We start from the raw sequence: 18,797 nt of genomic DNA, 5'->3' as shown, positions 1-18,797 counted from the left end.
GGTCGTCTGGGTGTGTGTTGGGTCGTCTGGGTGTGTGTTGGGTCGTATGGGTGTGTGTTGGGTCTTCTGGGTGTGTGTTGGGTAGTCTGGGTGTGTGTTGGGTCGTCTGGGTGTGTGTTGGGTCGTCTGGGTGTGTGTTGGGTTGTCTCGGTGTGTGTTGGGTCTTCTGGGTGTGTGTTGGGTCGTCTGGGTGTGTGTTGGGTCGTCTGGGTGTGTGTTGGGTCGTCTCGGTGTGTGTTGGGTCTTCTGGGTGTGTGTTGGGTCGTCTGGGTGTGTGTTGGGTCGTCTGGGTGTGTGTTGGGTCATCTCGGTGTGTGTTGGGTCGTCTGGGTGTGTGTTGGGTCGTCTGGGTGTGTGTTGGGTCGTCTGGGTGTGTGTTGGGTCGTCTGGGTGTGTGTTGGGTCGTCTGGGTGTGTGTTGGGTCGTCTCGGTGTGTGTTGGGTCTTCTGGGTGTGTGTTGGGTCGTCTGGGTGTGTGTTGGGTAGTCTGGGTGTGTGTTGGGTCGTCTGGGTGTGTGTTGGGTCGTCTGGGTGTGTGTTGGGTCATCTGGGTGTGTGTTGGGTCGTCTGGGTGTGTGTTGGGTCGTCTCGGTGTGTGTTGGGTCGTCTGGGTGTGTGTTGGGTCGTCTCGGTGTGTGTTGGGTCGTCTCGGTGTGTGTTGGGTCGTCTCGGTGTGTGTTGGGTCGTCTGGGTGTGTGTTGGGTCGTCTGGGTGTGTGTTGGGTCGTCTGGGTGTGTGTTGGGTCATCTGGGTGTGTGTTGGGTCGTCTGGGTGTGTGTTGGGTCGTCTGGGTGTGTGTTGGGTCGTCTGGGTGTGTGTTGGGTCGTCTGGGTGTGTGTTGGGTCGTCTGGGTGTGTGTTGGGTCGTCTCGGTGTGTGTTGGGTCGTCTCGGTGTGTGTTGGGTCGTCTGGGTGTGTGTTGGGTCGTCTCGGTGTGTGTTGGGTCGTCTCGGTGTGTGTTGGGTCGTCTCGGTGTGTGTTGGGTCGTCTGGGTGTGTGTTGGGTCGTCTGGGTGTGTGTTGGGTCTTCTGGGTGTGTGTTGGGTCGTCTGGGTGTGTGTTGGGTCGTCTGGGTGTGTGTTGGGTCGTCTCGGTGTGTGTTGGGTCGTCTCGGTGTGTGTTGGGTCGTCTGGGTGTGTGTTGGGTCGTCTGGGTGTGTGTTGGGTCGTCTGGGTGTGTGTTGGGTCGTCTGGGTGTGTGTTGGGTCGTCTCGGTGTGTGTTGGGTCTTCTGGGTGTGTGTTGGGTCGTCTGGGTGTGTGTTGGGTCGTCTGGGTGTGTGTTGGGTCGTCTGGGTGTGTGTTGGGTCGTCTGGGTGTGTGTTGGGTCGTCTGGGTGTGTGTTTGGTCGTCTGGGTGTGTGTTGGGTCGTCTGGGTGTGTGTTGGGTCGTCTCGGTGTGTGTTGGGTCGTCTCGGTGTGTGTTGGGTCGTCTGGGTGTGTGTTGGGTCGTCTGGGGGTGTGTTGGGTCGTCTGGGTGTGTGTTGGGTCGTCTCGGTGTGTGTTGGGTCGTCTCGGTGTGTGTTGGGTCGTCTCGGTGTGTGTTGGGTCGTCTGGGTGTGTGTTGGGTCGTCTGGGTGTGTGTTGGGTCGTCTGGGTGTGTGTTGGGTCGTCTGGGTGTGTGTTGGGTCGTCTCGGTGTCTCGGTTACATACATAAATACTCATCAGCCCCCCCAACCCCCCCCCCCCCCCCCAGGCGATGCTGCAAGTGAAAAAGCTGGATGTGGAATTCCTGGGCAGGCGTGAATACATGTGGTCTGTGGTTGTGAGTCCGGTTGGACGCACTGCCAAATTCTCTAAAACGAAATTGGAGTAAGCTTATGGTAGGGAAATTAACATTAAATTCTCTGGCAATAGCTCTGGTGGACGTTCCCGCAGTCAGCATGTGTTGTGTGACAGAACTGCACATATTAAAAGTGGTCTTTTACAGTCCCCAGCACAAGGTGCACCTGTGTAATGATCATGCTGTTTAATCAGCTTCTTGATTTGCCACACCTGTCAGCTGGATGGATTATATTGGCAAAGGAGAAGTGCCCACTAACAGGGATGTAAAGACATTTGTGCCCAAAATTTGAGAGAAATAAACTTTTTGTGCATATGGAACATTTCTGGGATCTTTTATTTCAGCTCATAAAACATATGACCAACACTTTACATGTTGCGTTTATATTTTCGTTCAGTGTACATCAATAACTTTCCTAATAATTTGGTCAATATATCCCAACCACAACTAAAATACAAATCATTTCTGTATTTATATAAACGGTCTAACTATAAGTCCACACTTGGCAATTGTCTTGTAGAATGACTATAAGAAAGTCCGTTCTGGGGTGTGTTCAGTTCGATTGAACGTTTGCTACGTTGCATAACATGTTGTACTGAATGACACGTTTCCCCAAAACATGGGAAAATAATTTCCAATCCATCAAATTCATCATTCTATGCACGTTTACGTGTGTGTGTGTGTGTGTGTGTGTGTGTGTGTGTGTGTGTGTGTGTGTGTATGTGTGTGTGTGTGTGTGTGTGCGTGTGCGTGTGCGTGCGTGCGTGCGTGTGTGGTGTGCGTGCGCGCGCGTGTGCGTGCGTGTGTGTGCGTGTGCGTGTGTGTGTGTGGACAGCTTGCCATCCCTGTGGGCATCAGGAAAGCTCCAGTCTGACAGCTGCTCTACCAAATGGGATTTTCCTGTCGATTACAACTTGTATCATCTGACAACACAACATACAGAATACACTAACATGATTTAAACTGCTCGTTGATCTCTAGAACGCGCTGCTTCTCCTTTTTCTTGTCTCTTAACATGCATTTAGAGCCATTATCCTGTTAGCTCGCGACAAACTAGGGCGCGTTCCATGTGCCTGAAGCGCGCGCGCCGCTGTGCTCCAGGTCCAACGGGGAAGTGCCCGGACCTGTAATTCATCAGTTGCTAATTCATTGGTAACAGATTAGAACGGGCATGTAAATATACATTTAGATGCCCATCCCACGAGCCCTTGCTTGCAGCAACATTTTAGTAACATTAAATTAACTTTATTATAGTAATAACATTTTACATGACTATATTTGTATGCTAGCATTATGCAAATCACCTGGGGGGTTCTATCCTGCTTCCTTCCTGCCATTTACTGTATAAGTCAATGGTTTTGTGCCAAATGGCACCCTATTTAGTGCACTACTTTTGGGAAGGGCTCTGGTCAAAAGTAGTGCACTCTGTAGGGAATAGGGTGCCATTTGGGACATACACACTCATCTTTATGCTCTTCATTATCCTAATGGGAAATAAACAAGAAGTATCAGCCTCTCCTGTTCAGTCCATTAACCCTTCTGTTACAGCATGTTGTGGATCCTGAACTGTATTAAGACAGAGAGGAGCGGAATGATGAAGACCTTTAAATCTTAATGGTCCAATTACACAGACAGCTGTTGTTGTGCTGCATAGCAATGGTTGCCGCTTCACTGGCAGTTACCTAGCAACAAGAGAGGTTACATATGGAGCAAGTTGCAGTATAGCTGTACTCATACAGCAATGAATACATTAAAATTGAATAAATGTGTCACTGAGGTGGTTTTGTATATGTGTGTGTGTGTGCGGGCGTGTTTATGCATGCAAGTGTGTGCATAGCATACACATGTGCCCTTGAGGTCAGATACGCGAATGTACTGGTATTTCTGTAGGGAATAATTTACATTGACCAGTTTTCCTAGGAAAGTTTCCATTAATCATAGAACATGAAGCATTTTTTATTAATTAATGATCAGGGGAGAGAGAGGAAGGGAGGAAGAGGGAGTGTTAGGGGAGGGAAAGGGGGAGGGGGTGTTAGGGGAGGGAGAGGGGGATTGTGGGAGGGAGAGGGGGTGTTAGGGGAGGAGGAGAGGGGGAAGGGGAGTTAGGGGAGGAGGAGAGGGGGTATTAGGGGAGGGAGAGGGGGAGGGGGCGTTAGGGGAGGAGGAGAGGGGATGTTGGGAGAGGGGGTGTTACGGGAAGAGGGGAGGGTGTTGGGGGATTGGGGGGGGGGAGGGGTGTTAGGGGAGGGAGAGGGGGTGTTAGGGGAGGGAGAGGGAGAGTGGGTGTTAGGGGTGAGGTGGTCATGTAGAGTCTCAGAGAGATGGAGGGAGCATTAGAGAGAGGAAAAGAGAGAGAAATAGAGGGAGCATTAGAGAGAGAGGAAGATAGAGAGAGAGAGAGATGGGGGGGATATTAGAGAGAGAGGAAGATAGAGATAGAGGGAACATTAGCGAGAGAGAGAGAGAGAGAGAGAGAGAGAGAGAGAGAGAGAGAGAGAGAGAGAGAGAGAGAGAGAGAGAGATGGGGGGATATTAGAGAGAGGAAGAGAGACGGAGAGAGAGAGAGGGGGGGTATTAGAGAGAGAGAGAGAGATGGAGCATTAGAGAAAGAGAGCGAGAGAGAGAGCATTAGAGAAAGAGAGCGAGAGAGAGAGCATTAGAGAAAGAGAGCGAGAGAGAGAGCATTAGAGAAAGAGAGAGAGAGAGAGATGGAGCATTAGAGAAAGAGAGAGAGAGAGAGAGAGAGAGAGCATTAGACTCATCCTGTAATTGGAAGGACATGAAAAGTAAACCCTGCTGTTAGGGGTCAACGCCCTTCAGGCTTGATTTAATACACTCAACTACAACTACACATCCATTGTTTTATCTCCCATTTTCTGTCTGCTGTCCCTCGCTCATTCCTCCTCGCTTCCTCCCCCTCCCTTCCTCCCTTCTCTCTCCCTTATCCTCTCTCTTTTGGTCTCTCTCTTTCTCCATCCTCTTTAACTCCCTCCTTTCCTCCTCTCTGCTTTCCCTTCTCTCTCTCAATGTCTCTCTCCTTCTCACTTCCCTCTCTCTTCCCTCATCCCTTCTTCCCACGACCTTCCCCCTCTACATTTGTTCAGTACCATGCGTCTCCATCTGTCATCCATCAGAGCAACAGACACATTTTACACCATTTGGCTTCACATTCATTTCTACTGTGTGTTATGTAAGGTACGACGTGCTATTCGTCGTACTGTACGTTGTTATGGTTTATGACAGTGTGCTGCTTGACGGATGAATGTGTTGTCAGAATGAGTGGCACTTGTCATTAAACAAGAGAGTGACGTGCAATGTGAAACTGTGTGGATGTGTGTTCTTTGACAGCTAAGCTAGATATAACAATGTGAAACACCCATTGTCTGCTGGTTTTCTACATAGTATTTTCTAAACAACTGCATGAAGACATGAAGACACACACACACACACACACACACACACACACACACACACACACACACACACACACACACACACACACACACACACACACACACACACACACACACACACACACACACACACAGAGCATGTGCGTCAATGTAAGTAACATAATAAAAAATTCCCCATCAAAATCCGTCAGTTTAAGAGATATGTGTTTTTTACATGGGCTCAATCCACCGCATGAGAGGGCTCAATCCACCGCATGAGAGGGCTCAATCCACCGCATGAGAGGGCTCAATCCACCGCATGAGAGGGCTCAATCCACCGCATGAGAGGGCTCAATCCACCGCATGAGAGGGCTCAATCCACCGAATGAGAGGGCTCAATCCACCGAATGAGAGGGCTCAATCCACCGCATGAGAGGGCTCAATCCACCGAATGAGAGGGCTCAATCCACCGCATGAGAGGGCTCAATCCACCGCATGAGAGGGCTCAATCCACCGAATGAGAGGGCTCAATCCACCGCATGAGAGGGCTCAATCCACCGAATGAGAGGGCTCAATCCACCGAATGAGAGGGCTCAATCCACCGAATGAGAGGGCTCAATCCACCGCATGAGAGGGCTCAATCCACCGCATGAGAGGGCTCAATCCACCGAATGAGAGGGCTCAATCCACCGCATGAGAGGGCTCAATCCACCGAATGAGAGGGCTCAATCCACCGAATGAGAGGGCTCAATCCACCGAATGAGAGGGCTCAATCCACCGAATGAGAGGGCTCAATCCACCGAATGAGAGGGCTCAATCCACCGAATGAGAGGGCTCAATCCACCGAATGAGAGGGCTCAATCCACCGAATGAGAGGGCTCAATCCACCGCATGAGAGGGCTCAATCCACCGCATGAGAGGGCTCAATCCACCGCATGAGAGGGCTCAATCCACCGCATGAGAGGGCTCAATCCACCGAATGAGAGGGCTCAAGCCACCGCATCCGCCTGTCGCCCTACTACTTCTGCGGTGGATGGTGGCAAAGCTAAAGCTATGTTTGTCAGACCGTGAGACATCTCAAAAATCGGTCGTCTCACGAAATCGTCTGTAGCGTCCGAACGTCTGAAGTCGGTACCGTCGATGTGCCAACTTCAGTTTGTAGCATCCGAACCGTTTGGGCTACAAACTAATGTGATTCTCACGAACATGATGGTGTCTCCGTTTTGCTCTATGACCTCCACAGTGTCATGGGACTCGTCTGAAGGTAACCAGTACCAGTTTAAATGCATGTATGGAAGTATGGAGGTACCGCAAAAAAACGGGTTAACTATGTAAAAAAAAAATATATATATTTCCTGAGCTTTCTTATATCGCCTAGATACTGTATAGGACAGACAAGTCAAAACATTATTCCTTATAACTCATTCTTATAATACATTTTTTGACTGTTAATGAAGGTGTTATTCAACGGGTTTCTATGGGCTATGGTAATAAAGGCCGAATTCAATAATTTATTTTGTATTTTTTAATTTTATTAAAAAAATTAAAAAATGTAACCCCTTTTTCTCCCCAATTTTGTGGTATCCAATTGTTAGTAGTTACTGTCTTGTCTCATCGCTACAACTCTTGTACGGGCTCGGGAGAGACGAAGGTCGAGAGCCTTGCGTCCTCCGAAACACAACCAAACCAAGCCGCACTGCTTCTTAACACAGTATGCATCCAACCCGGAAGCCAGCCGCACCAATGTGTCGGAGGAAACACCGTACACCTGGCGACCTGGTCAGCGCACACTGCGGCTGGCCCGCCACAGGAGTCGCTAGTGCGCGATGAAACAAGGATATCCCTACCGGCCAAAACCTCCCTAACCCGTACGACGCTGGGCCAATTGTGCGTCGCCCCATGGACCTCCCGGTCGCGGCCGGCTGCGACAGAGGCTGGGCTCGAACCCAGAGTCTCTGGTGGCACAGCTAGCACTGCGATGCAGTGACTTAGACCACTGCGCCACCCGGGAGGCCCTGAATTCAATAATTTATCAAATAATTTTTGTATATATTTTTTTTATACGTAAAGGAGTCCTAAAATACAAAATCAATAGCTAAATGATCCATGGTATGACCCCCCTCCTCTCCCTCCAAGGGCTTATCCTTTTAGAGGTCAACCCCACATTATTGTGAGTAATATACAGTGCCTTCGGAAAGTATTCAGACCCCTTGACTTTTTCCACATTTTGTTACGTTACAGCCTTATTCAGACCATTTGCTATGAGACTTGAAATTGAGCTCAGGTGCATCCTGTTGCCACTGATCATCCTTGAGATGTTTCAACAACTACATTGGAGTCCACCTGTGGTAAATTAAATTGATTGGACATGATTTGGAAAGGCACACACCTGTCTATATAAGATCCCACAGTTGACAGTGCATGTGAGAGGAAAAACCAAGCCATGAGGTTGAAGGAATTGTCCGTAGCGCTCCGAGACAGGATTGTGCCAAGGCACAGATCTGGGGAAAGGTACCAAAACATTTCTGCAGCATTGAAGGTCCCCAAGAACAAAGTGGCCTCCATCATTCTTAAATGGAAGACGTTTGGAACCACCAACACTTTTCATAGAGCTGGCCGCCCGGCCAAACTGAGCAATCGGGGGAGAAGGTCCTTGGTCAGGGAGGTGACCAAGAACCCGATGGTCACTCTGACAGAGCTCTAGAGTTCCTCTGTGGAGATGGGAGACCTCTGTGGAGACCTTTCAGAAGGACAGCCATCTCTGCAGCACTCTACCAATCAGGCCTTTAAGGTAGAGTGGCCAGACGGAAGCCACTCCTCAGGAAAAGGCACATGACAGCCTGCTTGGAGTTTGCCAAAAGACTCTAAGACCAATAGAAACAAGATTCTCTGGTCTGATGAAACCAAGATTTAACCTTTTGCCCTGAATGCCAAGCGTCACGTCTGGAGGAAACCTGGCACCATCCATCATGCTGTGGGGGTGTTTTTCAGCGGCAGGGACTGGGAGACTAGTCAGGATTGAGGCAAAGATGTACGGAGCAAAGTACAGAGAGGTCCTTGATGAAAACCCGCTCCAGAGCGCTCAGGACCTCAGACTGGGGCAAAGGTTCACCTTCCAACAGGACAATGACCCTAAGCACACAGCCAAGACAACGCAGGAGTGGCTTCGGGACAAGTTTCTGAATGTCGTTGAGTGGCCCAGCCAGAGCCCGGACTTGAACCCGATCTAACATCTCTGGAGAGACCTGAAAATAGCTGTGCAGCAAGGCTCCCCATCCAACCTGACAGAGTTTGAGAGGATCTGCAGAGAAGAATGGGAGAAACTCCCCAAATACAGGTGTGCCAAGCTTGTAGCATCATACCCAAGAAGATTCTAGGCTGTTATTGCTGCCAAAGGTGCTTCAACAAAGTATTGAGTAAAGGGTCTGAATACTTATGTAAAAGTGTTATTTCCTGTATTTTTTATAAATTAGCAAAAATTTCAGAAAACTTGTTTTTCATTTGTCATTATGTTGTATTGTGTGTAGATTGATGATGGGGGAAAAACTATTTAATACATTTTAGAAGAAGGCTGTAACCTAACAAAATGTGGAAAAAGTCAAGGGGTCCAAATACATTCCGAAGGCACTGTACTTATCTCGGAAGACAGTAAAGGGGGCAGACGGAGCAGGTCTACCCAGCCCTCCCTGGGCTTGGCCTGGCACTGAGCCCCCTGGCAGATGGCAGACTGGTAAAGCCTATTACCGCCCAGGATGGGCTGGTGGCTGTTGGGGTTATATGGAGGACTGTTGTGGGGTTTTGAAGAGCATCTAAGGATCTTAAAGGCGTCTTATATTTCTATGTTTTGTAACAATTTAAAGCAGGATCTTAACAGTGAGAGCAAATAGACAATGACATGATCAACCAAGAGGATGATGGTTATGTACTGATGTACTGATGAATCTATGTATCTTTTGACCCAACTATCAACAGTACGTTTTCCTTTAAATTAATACTGACAATATGCAGCTGTTCTCTTAAGTTGTTCTCTTAAGTCGTTCTCTTCAGGAATACCAGATGCTTGTGTGACACTGTGTGACTGTGTGTGTCTGTGTCTGTGTGTAGACTGTGTGTTGTTTGGTATGCAGACCTGTCGTGTGAGTTGGGTTGCTATAGGGCCTAATTCTACCTGCTCTGTTTGTGTAAAGGAGGACACATGGCCCTCAAGCATCTCTGCTTGAGGGCCACTGACTGGGGAGAATGGTTTAAAGACAGGGCTAGGGAGAGGGGAGAAAGGTTTAAAGACAAGGCTAGGGAGATTGGAGAAAGGCTGAGAGACAGGGCTAGGGAGAGGGGAGAAAGTCTTAGAGACAGGGCTAGGGAGAAGGGAGAAAGTCTTAGAGACAGGGCTAGGGAGAAGGGAGAAAGGCTAAGAGACAGGGCTAGGGAGAGGGGAGAAAGTCTTAGAGACAGGGCTAGGGAGAAGGGAGAAAGTCTTAGAGACAGGGCTAGGGAGAAGGGAGAAAGTCTAAGAGACAGGGCTAGGGAGAAGGGAGAAAGGCTAAGAGACAGGGCTAGGGAGAGGGGAGAAAGTCTTAGAGACAGAGCTAGGGAGAAGGGAGAAAGGCTAAGAGACAGGGCTAGGGAGAGGGGAGAAAGTCTTAGAGACAGGGCTAGGGAGAGGGGAGAAAGTCTTAGAGACAGGGCTAGGGAGAAGGGAGAAAGTCTTAGAGACAGGGATAGGGAGAGGGGAGAAAGTCTTAGAGACAGGGCTAGGTAGAAGGGAGAAAGGCTAAGAGACAGGGCTAGGGAGAGGGGAGAAAGTCTTAGAGACAGGGCTAGGGAGAGGGGAGAAAGTCTTAGAGACAGGGCTAGGGAGAAGGGAGAAAGTCTTAGAGACAGGGCTAGGGAGAGGGGAGAAAGGCTTAGAGACAGGGCTAGGGAGAGGGGAGAAAGTCTTAGAGACAGGGCTAGGGAGAGGGGAGAAAGTCTTAGAGACAGGGCTAGGGAGAAGGGAGAAAGTCTTAGAGACAGGGCTAGGGAGAAGGGAGAAAGTCTTAGAGACAGGGCTAGGGAGAGGGGAGAAAGTCTTAGAGACAGGGCTAGGGAGAAGGGAGAAAGTCTTAGAGACAGGGCTAGGGAGAGGGGAGAAAGTCTTAGAGACAGGGCTAGGGAGAGGGGAGAAAGTCTTAGAGACAGGACTAGGGAGAAGGGAGAAAGTCTTAGAGACAGGGCTAGGGAGAGTGGAGAAAGTCTTAGAGACAGGGCTAGGGAGAAGGGAGAAAGTCTTAGAGACAGGGCTAGGGAGAGGGGAGAAAGTCTTAGAGACAGGGCTAGGGAGAAGGGAGAAAGTATTAGAGACAGGGCTAGGGAGAGTGGAGAAAGTCTTAGAGACAGGGCTAGGTAGAGGGGAGAAAGTCTTAGAGACAGGGCTAGCGAGAAGGGACAAAGTCTTAGAGACAGGGCTAGCGAGAAGGGACAAAGTCTTAGAGACAGGGCTAGGGAGAAGGGATAATGTCTTAGAGACAGGGCTAGGGAGAGGGGAGAAAGTCTTAGAGACAGGGCTAGCGAGAAGGGGAGAAAGTCTTAGAGACAGGGCTAGGGAGAAGGGAGAAAGTCTTAGAGACAGGGCTAGGGAGAAGGGAGAAAGTCTTAGAGACAGGGCTAGATACAGGGGAGAAAGGCTAAGAGACAGGGCTAGATAGAGGGGAGAAAGTCTTAGAGACAGGGCTAGGGAGAAGGGAGAAAGTCTTAGAGACAGGGCTAGGGAGAAGGGAGAAAGTCTTAGAGACAGGGCTAGGGAGAAGGGAGAAAGTCTTAGAGACAGGGCTAGGGAGAAGGGAGAAAGTCTTAGAGACAGGGCTAGGGAGAAGGGAGAAAGTCTTAGAGACAGGGCTAGCGAGAAGGGAGAAAGTCTTAGAGACAGGGCTAGATAGAGGGGAGAAAGTCTTAGAGACAGGGCTAGGGAGAGGGGAGAAAGTCTTAGAGACAGGGCTAGGGAGAAGGGAGAAAGTCTTAGAGACAGGGCTAGGGAGAAGGGAGAAAGGCTAAGAGACAGGGCTAGGGAGAGGGGAGAAAGTCTTAGAGACAGGGCTAGGGAGAGGGGAGAAAGTCTTAGAGACAGGGCTAGGGAGAAGGGAGAAAGGCTAAGAGACAGGGCTAGGGAGAGGGGAGAAAGTCTTAGAGACAGGGCTAGGGAGAGGGGAGAAAGTCTTAGAGACAGGGCTAGGGAGAAGGGAGAAAGTCTTAGAGACAGGGCTAGGGAGAGGGGAGAAAGGCTTAGAGACAGGGCTAGGGAGAGGGGAGAAAGTCTTAGAGACAGGGCTAGGGAGAGGGGAGAAAGTCTTAGAGACAGGGCTAGGGAGAAGGGAGAAAGTCTTAGAGACAGGGCTAGGGAGAGGGGAGAAAGTCTTAGAGACAGGGCTAGGGAGAAGGGAGAAAGTCTTAGAGACAGGGCTAGGGAGAAGGGAGAAAGTCTTAGAGACAGGGCTAGGGAGAAGGGAGAAAGTCTTAGAGACAGGGCTAGGGAGAAGGGAGAAAGTCTTAGAGACAAGGCTAGGGAGAGGGGAGAAAGTCTTAGAGACAGGGCTAGGGAGAAAGTCTTAGAGACAGGGCTAGGGAGAGGGGAGAAAGTCTTAGAGACAGGGCTAGGGAGAGGGGAGAAAGTCTTAGAGACAGGGCTAGGGAGAGGGGAGAAAGTCTTAGAGACAGGGCTAGGGAGAGGGGAGAAAGTCTTAGAGACAGGGCTAGATACAGGGGAGAAAGGCTAAGAGACAGGGCTAGATAGAGGGGAGAAAGCTTAGAGACAGGGCTAGGTAGAGGGGAGAAAGGCTTAGAGACAGGGCTAGGTAGAGAGGCAGGGCTATGAAGGGGGTAGAAGGCCTGGGGAGCAGAAAACAGCAAGACCTGGCTAAGCGAAAAGGGAAAGAGGCTGGGTGAAACAGGGTGAGGAAAGAGTAGGAGAAAAGGGGAGGGTAGAGAAGAAAAGATAGGCAGGATCTGGGTCATTAAAGCAGTAGCATTCATCTGAGGTTTTGGCTGCTGGCTTCCACATGCTTTCATTATACAATCAAATGTTCTGCCTCTGCTTCATGTCTCTCTCTCTCTCTATGTCTCTCTCTCTGTGTCTGTCTCTTTCTTTTTCTCTCTCTCTCTCTTCTCTCCTCCCCTCTCTCTCTCTCAGTCTCTATTTGTCTTTTGCCATTCTCTCTTTTAATGTATTCTCTTCCTCTCTCTCTCTACCAAAGCCACCTCCATTCTACCCACTTGCCACTTCCCAAGTGGAACCATAATCGTCCAACCAACCAGTCTTCACTCCACTGACTCTGCTAATTCCATTGTCTCCCAGTGGTTCTAATTCATTTCAATCTAATCTTGTTGTTAGTCAACCGACACACAGAAGACTTAAGTCTTTGTTAGCAACACTCCATGACTGAACACAACTGTCTGTCCTCATGTTTAAATAATGATAAAGATGTCCTATTTCAATTGAGATGCTCCACTGACCACTCAGATCGATCTTAAGCTGAAGATTGGTGGTTTTGAACAGAGATTTCATTAGAAGAGCAGGAGAGTGTATATATGTAACCACTCTTCCTTACAGAACACCATGCTCCAGTTGGCTTCATTATAGCTCTGCATGGGTAATGCCTTGTAATGTATTCAGTATAGTTGTGTGTGTGTGTGTGTGTGTGTGTGTGTGTGTGTGTGTGTGTGTGTGTGTGTGTGTGTGTGTGTGTGTGTGTGTGTGTGTGTGTGTGTGTGTGTAATGTAATGTATTCAGGTGGAGGCTGGGGGGCTAGTGGGGTGTAACATAGTATGTGCAGGAGACAGAGGAGAGGAGATGATTCTGGTTTGAAGAGCATCTCTCTCCCACAAATACTAGTGCTGAGCGATTAGTTATTCACTAAATAATCACGGTTTTCGATTTCAATATTTTTTTTTTAAACATTGAATGCACTAAGTATTATGTGGGTTGAGTGCTGTAACAACACAGAATAAAACTATTAATAAAAGTCCCATGGCGGTAGTGATTGAACATTACTGCTTATCACTTACTAACCATCATTTATTCACTTTACTTTACTTTAATAAAATATTTCAGTTGTGTATATTACATTTGTTTTATCTGATGACTTTATTATTTCATTCCAAGTCATCATCTCATCTCTATAGAGCTGCTGCTTTTGCTGTCTGACAAAATCACTATTTTAGTAGTTCATCAAAGACATACTTTTATGACTGCTGAATACCAACTATCAATCACATGTATCTTTAAGTAGAGATACCTCGCAAAGCAACAGTTGCTCTCTATATTCCCTCATGATCGCGCATTTTTCTGTCTTCTGTTGCAGTCATAAAAGAAAAACAGACAGGACAAGTAGATGCGCAATGGATTGTGGTTATTGTAGTTAATTATCACGTTTTATGCACTAAACTATGTAGAATATTGGCCTTTTGGAAACTACAACTCCCTACTACAATTCAATTAAATTCAAGGGGCTTTATTGGCATGGGAAACATATGTTAACATTGCCAAAGCAAGTGAAGTAGACAATATACAAAAGTGAAATGAACAATAAAAATTAACAGTAAACATTACACTCACAGACGTTCCAAAATAATAAAGACATTACAAATGTCATATTATGTCTATATATAGTGTTGTAACCATGTACAAATGGTTAAAGTACAAAAGGGAAAATAAATAAGCATAAATATGGGTTGTATTTACAATGGTGTTCTTCACTGGTTGCCCTTTTCTTGTGGCTACAGGTCACAAATCTTGCTGCAGTGATGGCACACTGTGGTATTTCACCCAATAGATATGGAAGTAAATCAAATCTTTCCTTAAGTTTGGGTCAGTCACAGTGGTTAGGTATTCTGCCACTGTGTACTCTCTGTTTAAGGCCAAACAGCATTCTAGTTTGCTCTGTTATTATGTTATTTCTTTCCAATGTGTCAAGTAATTATCTTTTTGTTGACTCATGATTTGGTTGGGTCTAATTGTGTTGCTGTCCTGGGGCTCTGTGGGGTGTGTTTGTGTTTGTGAACAGAGCCCCAGGACCAGCTTGCTTAGGGGACTCTTCTCCAGGTTCATCTCTCTGTAGGTGATGGCTTTGTTATGGAAGGTTTGGGAATTGCTTCCTTTTAGGTGGTTGTAGAATTTAACGGCTCTTTTCTGGATTTTGATAATTAGCGGGTATCGGCCTAAATCTGCTCTGCATGCATTATTTGGTGTTTTACGTTGTACACTGAGGATATTTTTGCAGAATTCTGCATGCAGAGCCTCAATTTGGTGTTGAGCGGACCCCAGACCTCACAACCATAAAGGGCAAAGGGTTCTATAACTGATTCAAGTATTTTTAGCCAGATCCTAAAAATTGGATTACACGTGTATTGACACAATACAGACACACACACATACATACAAATGCATGAACACAAGTGCACACTGTCACGATGTTCGTCTGAGGAAGACGGATTAGACCAAAGCGCAGCGTGGTACGTGTTCATGACGTTTATTAAAACCTGAACACTGAAACAAAAAACAAAAGTGGAACAAAACGCAACTGTTCTGTCAGGTACTCACACAAAACAGAAAACAACTACCCACAACACACAGGTGGGAAAGGCTACCTATGTATGGTTCTCAATCAGAGACAACGATAGACAGCTGCCTCTGATTGAGAACCACACACGGCCAAACACACAGAAATAGAAAGCATAGAAAAATGAACATAGAATGCAAGATATAGAATGCCCACCCCAACTTACGCCCTGACCAAACCAAAATAGAGACATAAAAAGGATCTCTAAGGTCAGGGCGTGACACACACACACAAACATGCACGCACCTACTACATCGCACAGTTCAGGCTGGATCGGATTTATCTCTAGAGAAATTGTGCGATGTGCGCATTGAGCTCACAGAAAACAAACAAACTAAAAGGAATTCAAATAATTGAACAGACGTCGGTCAATTAGTTGTTTAAAAACAGCCACATACCCATGAGCACTGAAGCAAATGGCAACACAATCTCATGGTTTGACCAATTTCCCTTCCGATTCTGTTGTCTATCCACATTTCTCCAAACGTCAAATTTCAAAGCTGCTCCAAACTTAAACATTTGTGGTGTTTTGGACACCCTGTGTTACTCATCCTGCAAATGGTTAAAGCTGCAATACGTAACTTTTCTGCATAGTGCATGTTTAAGTTAAGGGTTAAGGTTTGGGATATGGTTAAAACATGTTTTAAAATGAGTGTCTAGCACTGGGAGTGAACACGCAAACATCGGGGCCGGAGTTTGCGGGGTACTAGTGCTCACCGTTGCCTCTAGTGGCGAGTTTTAGAAGCATCTCCCGACATCCTCGGGACATGGACGGTTGTCCAATTTCGAAGTGAATCTTGAGCGACCTGGCTGCAAATGGGCACTTCAATTACATGTGTACACAATGCAGACACACACACACATGCATACAAATGCACGGACACAAGTGCACATACACAAACATGCACATACACAAACATGCACATACACAAACATGCACATACACAAACATGCACATACACAAACATGCACATTCATTGGGGGAATATAGAGGATAATGTGTGTGTGTGGGGAAATCCCACTGGTGATCCAGAAAGACCACGTGGGGATTGATATTAGATCCAGAAAGACCAGGTGGTGAAGACATCTCAACTTAATCTAATTAATCAGACTGGCTGCTGCACTCATCCTTCATCATCCTCTCTCTCTCTCTCTCTCTCTCTCTCTCTCTCTCTCTCTCTCTCTCTCTCTCTCTCTCTCTCTCTCTCTCTCTCATCTCTAGCTCTCTCCATCTCTCTCTATATATCTCTCTCATTCTCTCTCTCTTTCTTTCTTTTTCTCTCTGTCTCTCTCTCTATTTCTTTCTCTCTCTCTCTCTTTCTCTCTCTCTCCATCTCTAGCTCTCTCGATCTCTCTCTATATATCTCTCTCATTCTCTCTATATATCTCTCATTCTCTCTATCTCTCTCTCTCTCTTTCTTTTTCTCTCTGTCTCTCTCTCTCTGTCTCTTTCTTTCTCTCTCTCTCTCTCTCTCTCTCTCTCTCTCCATCTCTAGCTCTCTCGATCTCTCTCTATATATCTCTCTCATTCTCTCTATCTCTCTTTCTTTTTCTCTCTGTCTCTCTCTTTCTTTCTCTCTCTCTCTCTTTCTCTCTCTCTCTTTCTTCCCTCTGTCTCTCTCTTTCTCTCTGTCACTTTCTTCCCTCTCTCTCTTTCTTCCATCCTTCATCGCTTTTCCTGCCTGTCTCTTAGCTTTAGTCTCCTTTCCCCTCAATGTCTTCCTCTCTCCTGATGTCTATAGGCCTACAACAGTAACTATGTATTAACTAAATCAGTGAGCCCATTCCTTAATGTCACCCGGGGGAAAACAAATAGAACTTAGCCCTGGCATTAACGGTACAATGTCCGATCTGCTTGTCATCTTGAGTCATTCATAATTCATGATTTTCTGACTGACCATTGCCAGTAGGCTGCACTGTGATGGTTCGATTAAACGTCACAGCGAGCGTTCAAAATGCGTTTGCTGCGTGTAGTTTTGAAGATCCAGCCTGCGGCAATCGGTATTGGGAAGGGCTGGTGCTAAAGCGGCGCGTCAGTACCAGCGCCAGGGATACTGCCGCCCCAGTCCATATGCGTACCAATGACTCGGGCGCGCCGCACCAGATTTACTTCTGTTCGAAGAGAGAAAACGAGGAGGACTTTGCTTGGTGAACGAAAGGAAGGAGGAAAGCGAAGTGGCACTCTGATCTGCAACCGAGGAGGCTGGCAGGGAAACGTTGGAATGACTTTAGCCAGCCAGGCTTGACGCATAATCCCACCCAGCCAAGCTGTTCGAGAGAGAGAGTCTTGCCTGCTTCAACTCATATCCTCACCAGATAAGATTTAGCGAGGACTGCTGTCTCATTCACACACTCTCATACCGGGAAAAGGCTATTTATTTGACCAATTCCACTGCATTCCACTGCACAGCAGAGGTCGCACGTTTTGAAGACATTTTGATCATTTGAAACTACTTAGGATATTTTCGTCTTTTTTTAACGAGGCAAGACGGAGGCAACCACCACCCACTCTGTCGAGGTTAAATGTGCTAGAATTACTAAAGACACACATTTGTACAGCACTGTCACTGCATAGGCTAAAACCTCCTATTTGAAGCGCACTGAGACGTGGACGGGACTTGATCATTCCGCTTTATCTACCAGAGAGTTCGAGTCAAGATGACAGCCCTCACGCTGGTCTTGCGGCCCGCCTGCTGCTGATGGTAACGTACAGGATGTCTTTTAACGGTCTCAGGATCCAGAACCAACCGATTTATCAATGGAGGAGGAGAGTGTCACCCGCAAGATCAACAACAGCTTCCTACGCGACCACAACTATGCTACTGAAGGTATGCAACTGAAAACAAGCTACGCTATTCGTCATCACATATTTACAATGTTCGGTTTACAGTACACCGCTTGATTTGACATAAACTGTACTGTAAAGAAGGCCGAGTATTCCGCATATCGTTTATGATGAAGGATTGATTTACAAATTGTCATCAGAAGAATACTTTTTGTCTCATTATAGCGTCCCCACCCGGAACCGTATCGATCTTGCCTGGTGTCATGTAGCGTACGGATTGATTGTTGCTTCGGGTGGAAGTCTGATCATTTATGGAGGGTGGCGGTCTACTTGTCTGGCCTACTCCCTACCCACTGGGCACACACTGGTTGAATCAACGTTGTTTCCACGTAATTTCAATTAAATTGAACCAACGTGGAATAGACGTTGAATTGACGTCTGTGCCCAGTGGGTAATCTCTCATGCTCCATATTTAGAAACAGAAGGAACTGATCCAGGGTCTGTCTGTTTCAATGGCTGGCCTGATTGAACGAATCTGCTCTGAATGGCACATGAAGCAGCCTTGAATGAGTCAGTAAATATACTGTGTGAGAGAGAGAGGGAGGGGTAGGAGAGGGGAGGGGTGTGTATCTTTGAGGTTGGATCATTCTAGAAAGTCTGACTGGATTCAGCACCATGGACAGAGTACAGCCTCCTACAGTGCTGTATTAGCCCAGTGCCCTGCTGTGTCTGCCTCTCTCTGTCTGGCTAATTGATCAGGGTTAGTCCGGTGATTTACAGATATCATCAAGTCCCATTGTCAGACTGATCTAATTAACGATGTTAGCCCCAGTCACTGATCATGTTTATTGATTAACCAGGACTAACTGATGCTAATGTAATTGATGCTGTGAGTCTAACCTGTTGGAACCAGTCTGATCGTGAGATATCTAACCATGTAAAGCAAAACAGAATGGTGAGCCTAGTCCTCTGTCTGGTTCTATGAGGCCACTGTGAAACCAGTATCTGTTCCCCAACAGGAGATTGATTGGTAGCCACCTCCCTAGGACCCGTCTGGATATCCAACCCCTCCACCTCCGGTTTCCCTGCACCTCCTGCATCAGAACCTCCCTAACAGAGTCTAACTAGATCAGCTTTCTCTGGTCACTTTTGTCTGCAGGGTGTAGGAGTCATACTTAGAGGACAGGACATGAGGTACAGAGGGATGCTCGCTCTCTCTCTCTCTCTCTCTCTCTCTCTCTCTCTCTCTCTCT

At 47.4% G+C, this 18,797-nt stretch overlaps 1 protein-coding gene across 2 annotated transcripts in view; it reads left to right on the top strand.

Moving 5' to 3' along the window:
* LOC139574740 (serine/threonine-protein phosphatase 2A 55 kDa regulatory subunit B beta isoform-like) overlaps positions 1–18,797 on the top strand; it is a 69,703-nt gene that overhangs the window by 21,173 nt on the left and 29,733 nt on the right. The window contains exon 1 of one of the 2 annotated variants that reach the window (XM_071399589.1): positions 16,751–17,587. The exons of the other annotated variant lie outside the window; for it this stretch is intronic. Coding sequence (XP_071255690.1) covers positions 17,518–17,587 — 70 coding nt within the window. The 5' untranslated portion in view covers positions 16,751–17,517. Of the gene's footprint in view, positions 1–16,750; positions 17,588–18,797 lie in introns of those variants that run through there. 2 annotated transcript variants of the gene reach the window in all.

The sequence above is a fragment of the Salvelinus alpinus genome, chromosome 4 (assembly GCF_045679555.1).
Source record: "Salvelinus alpinus chromosome 4, SLU_Salpinus.1, whole genome shotgun sequence".
Lineage (NCBI taxonomy): Eukaryota > Metazoa > Chordata > Actinopteri > Salmoniformes > Salmonidae > Salvelinus > Salvelinus alpinus.
This window is presented reverse-complemented; position numbering and strand designations above follow the sequence as displayed.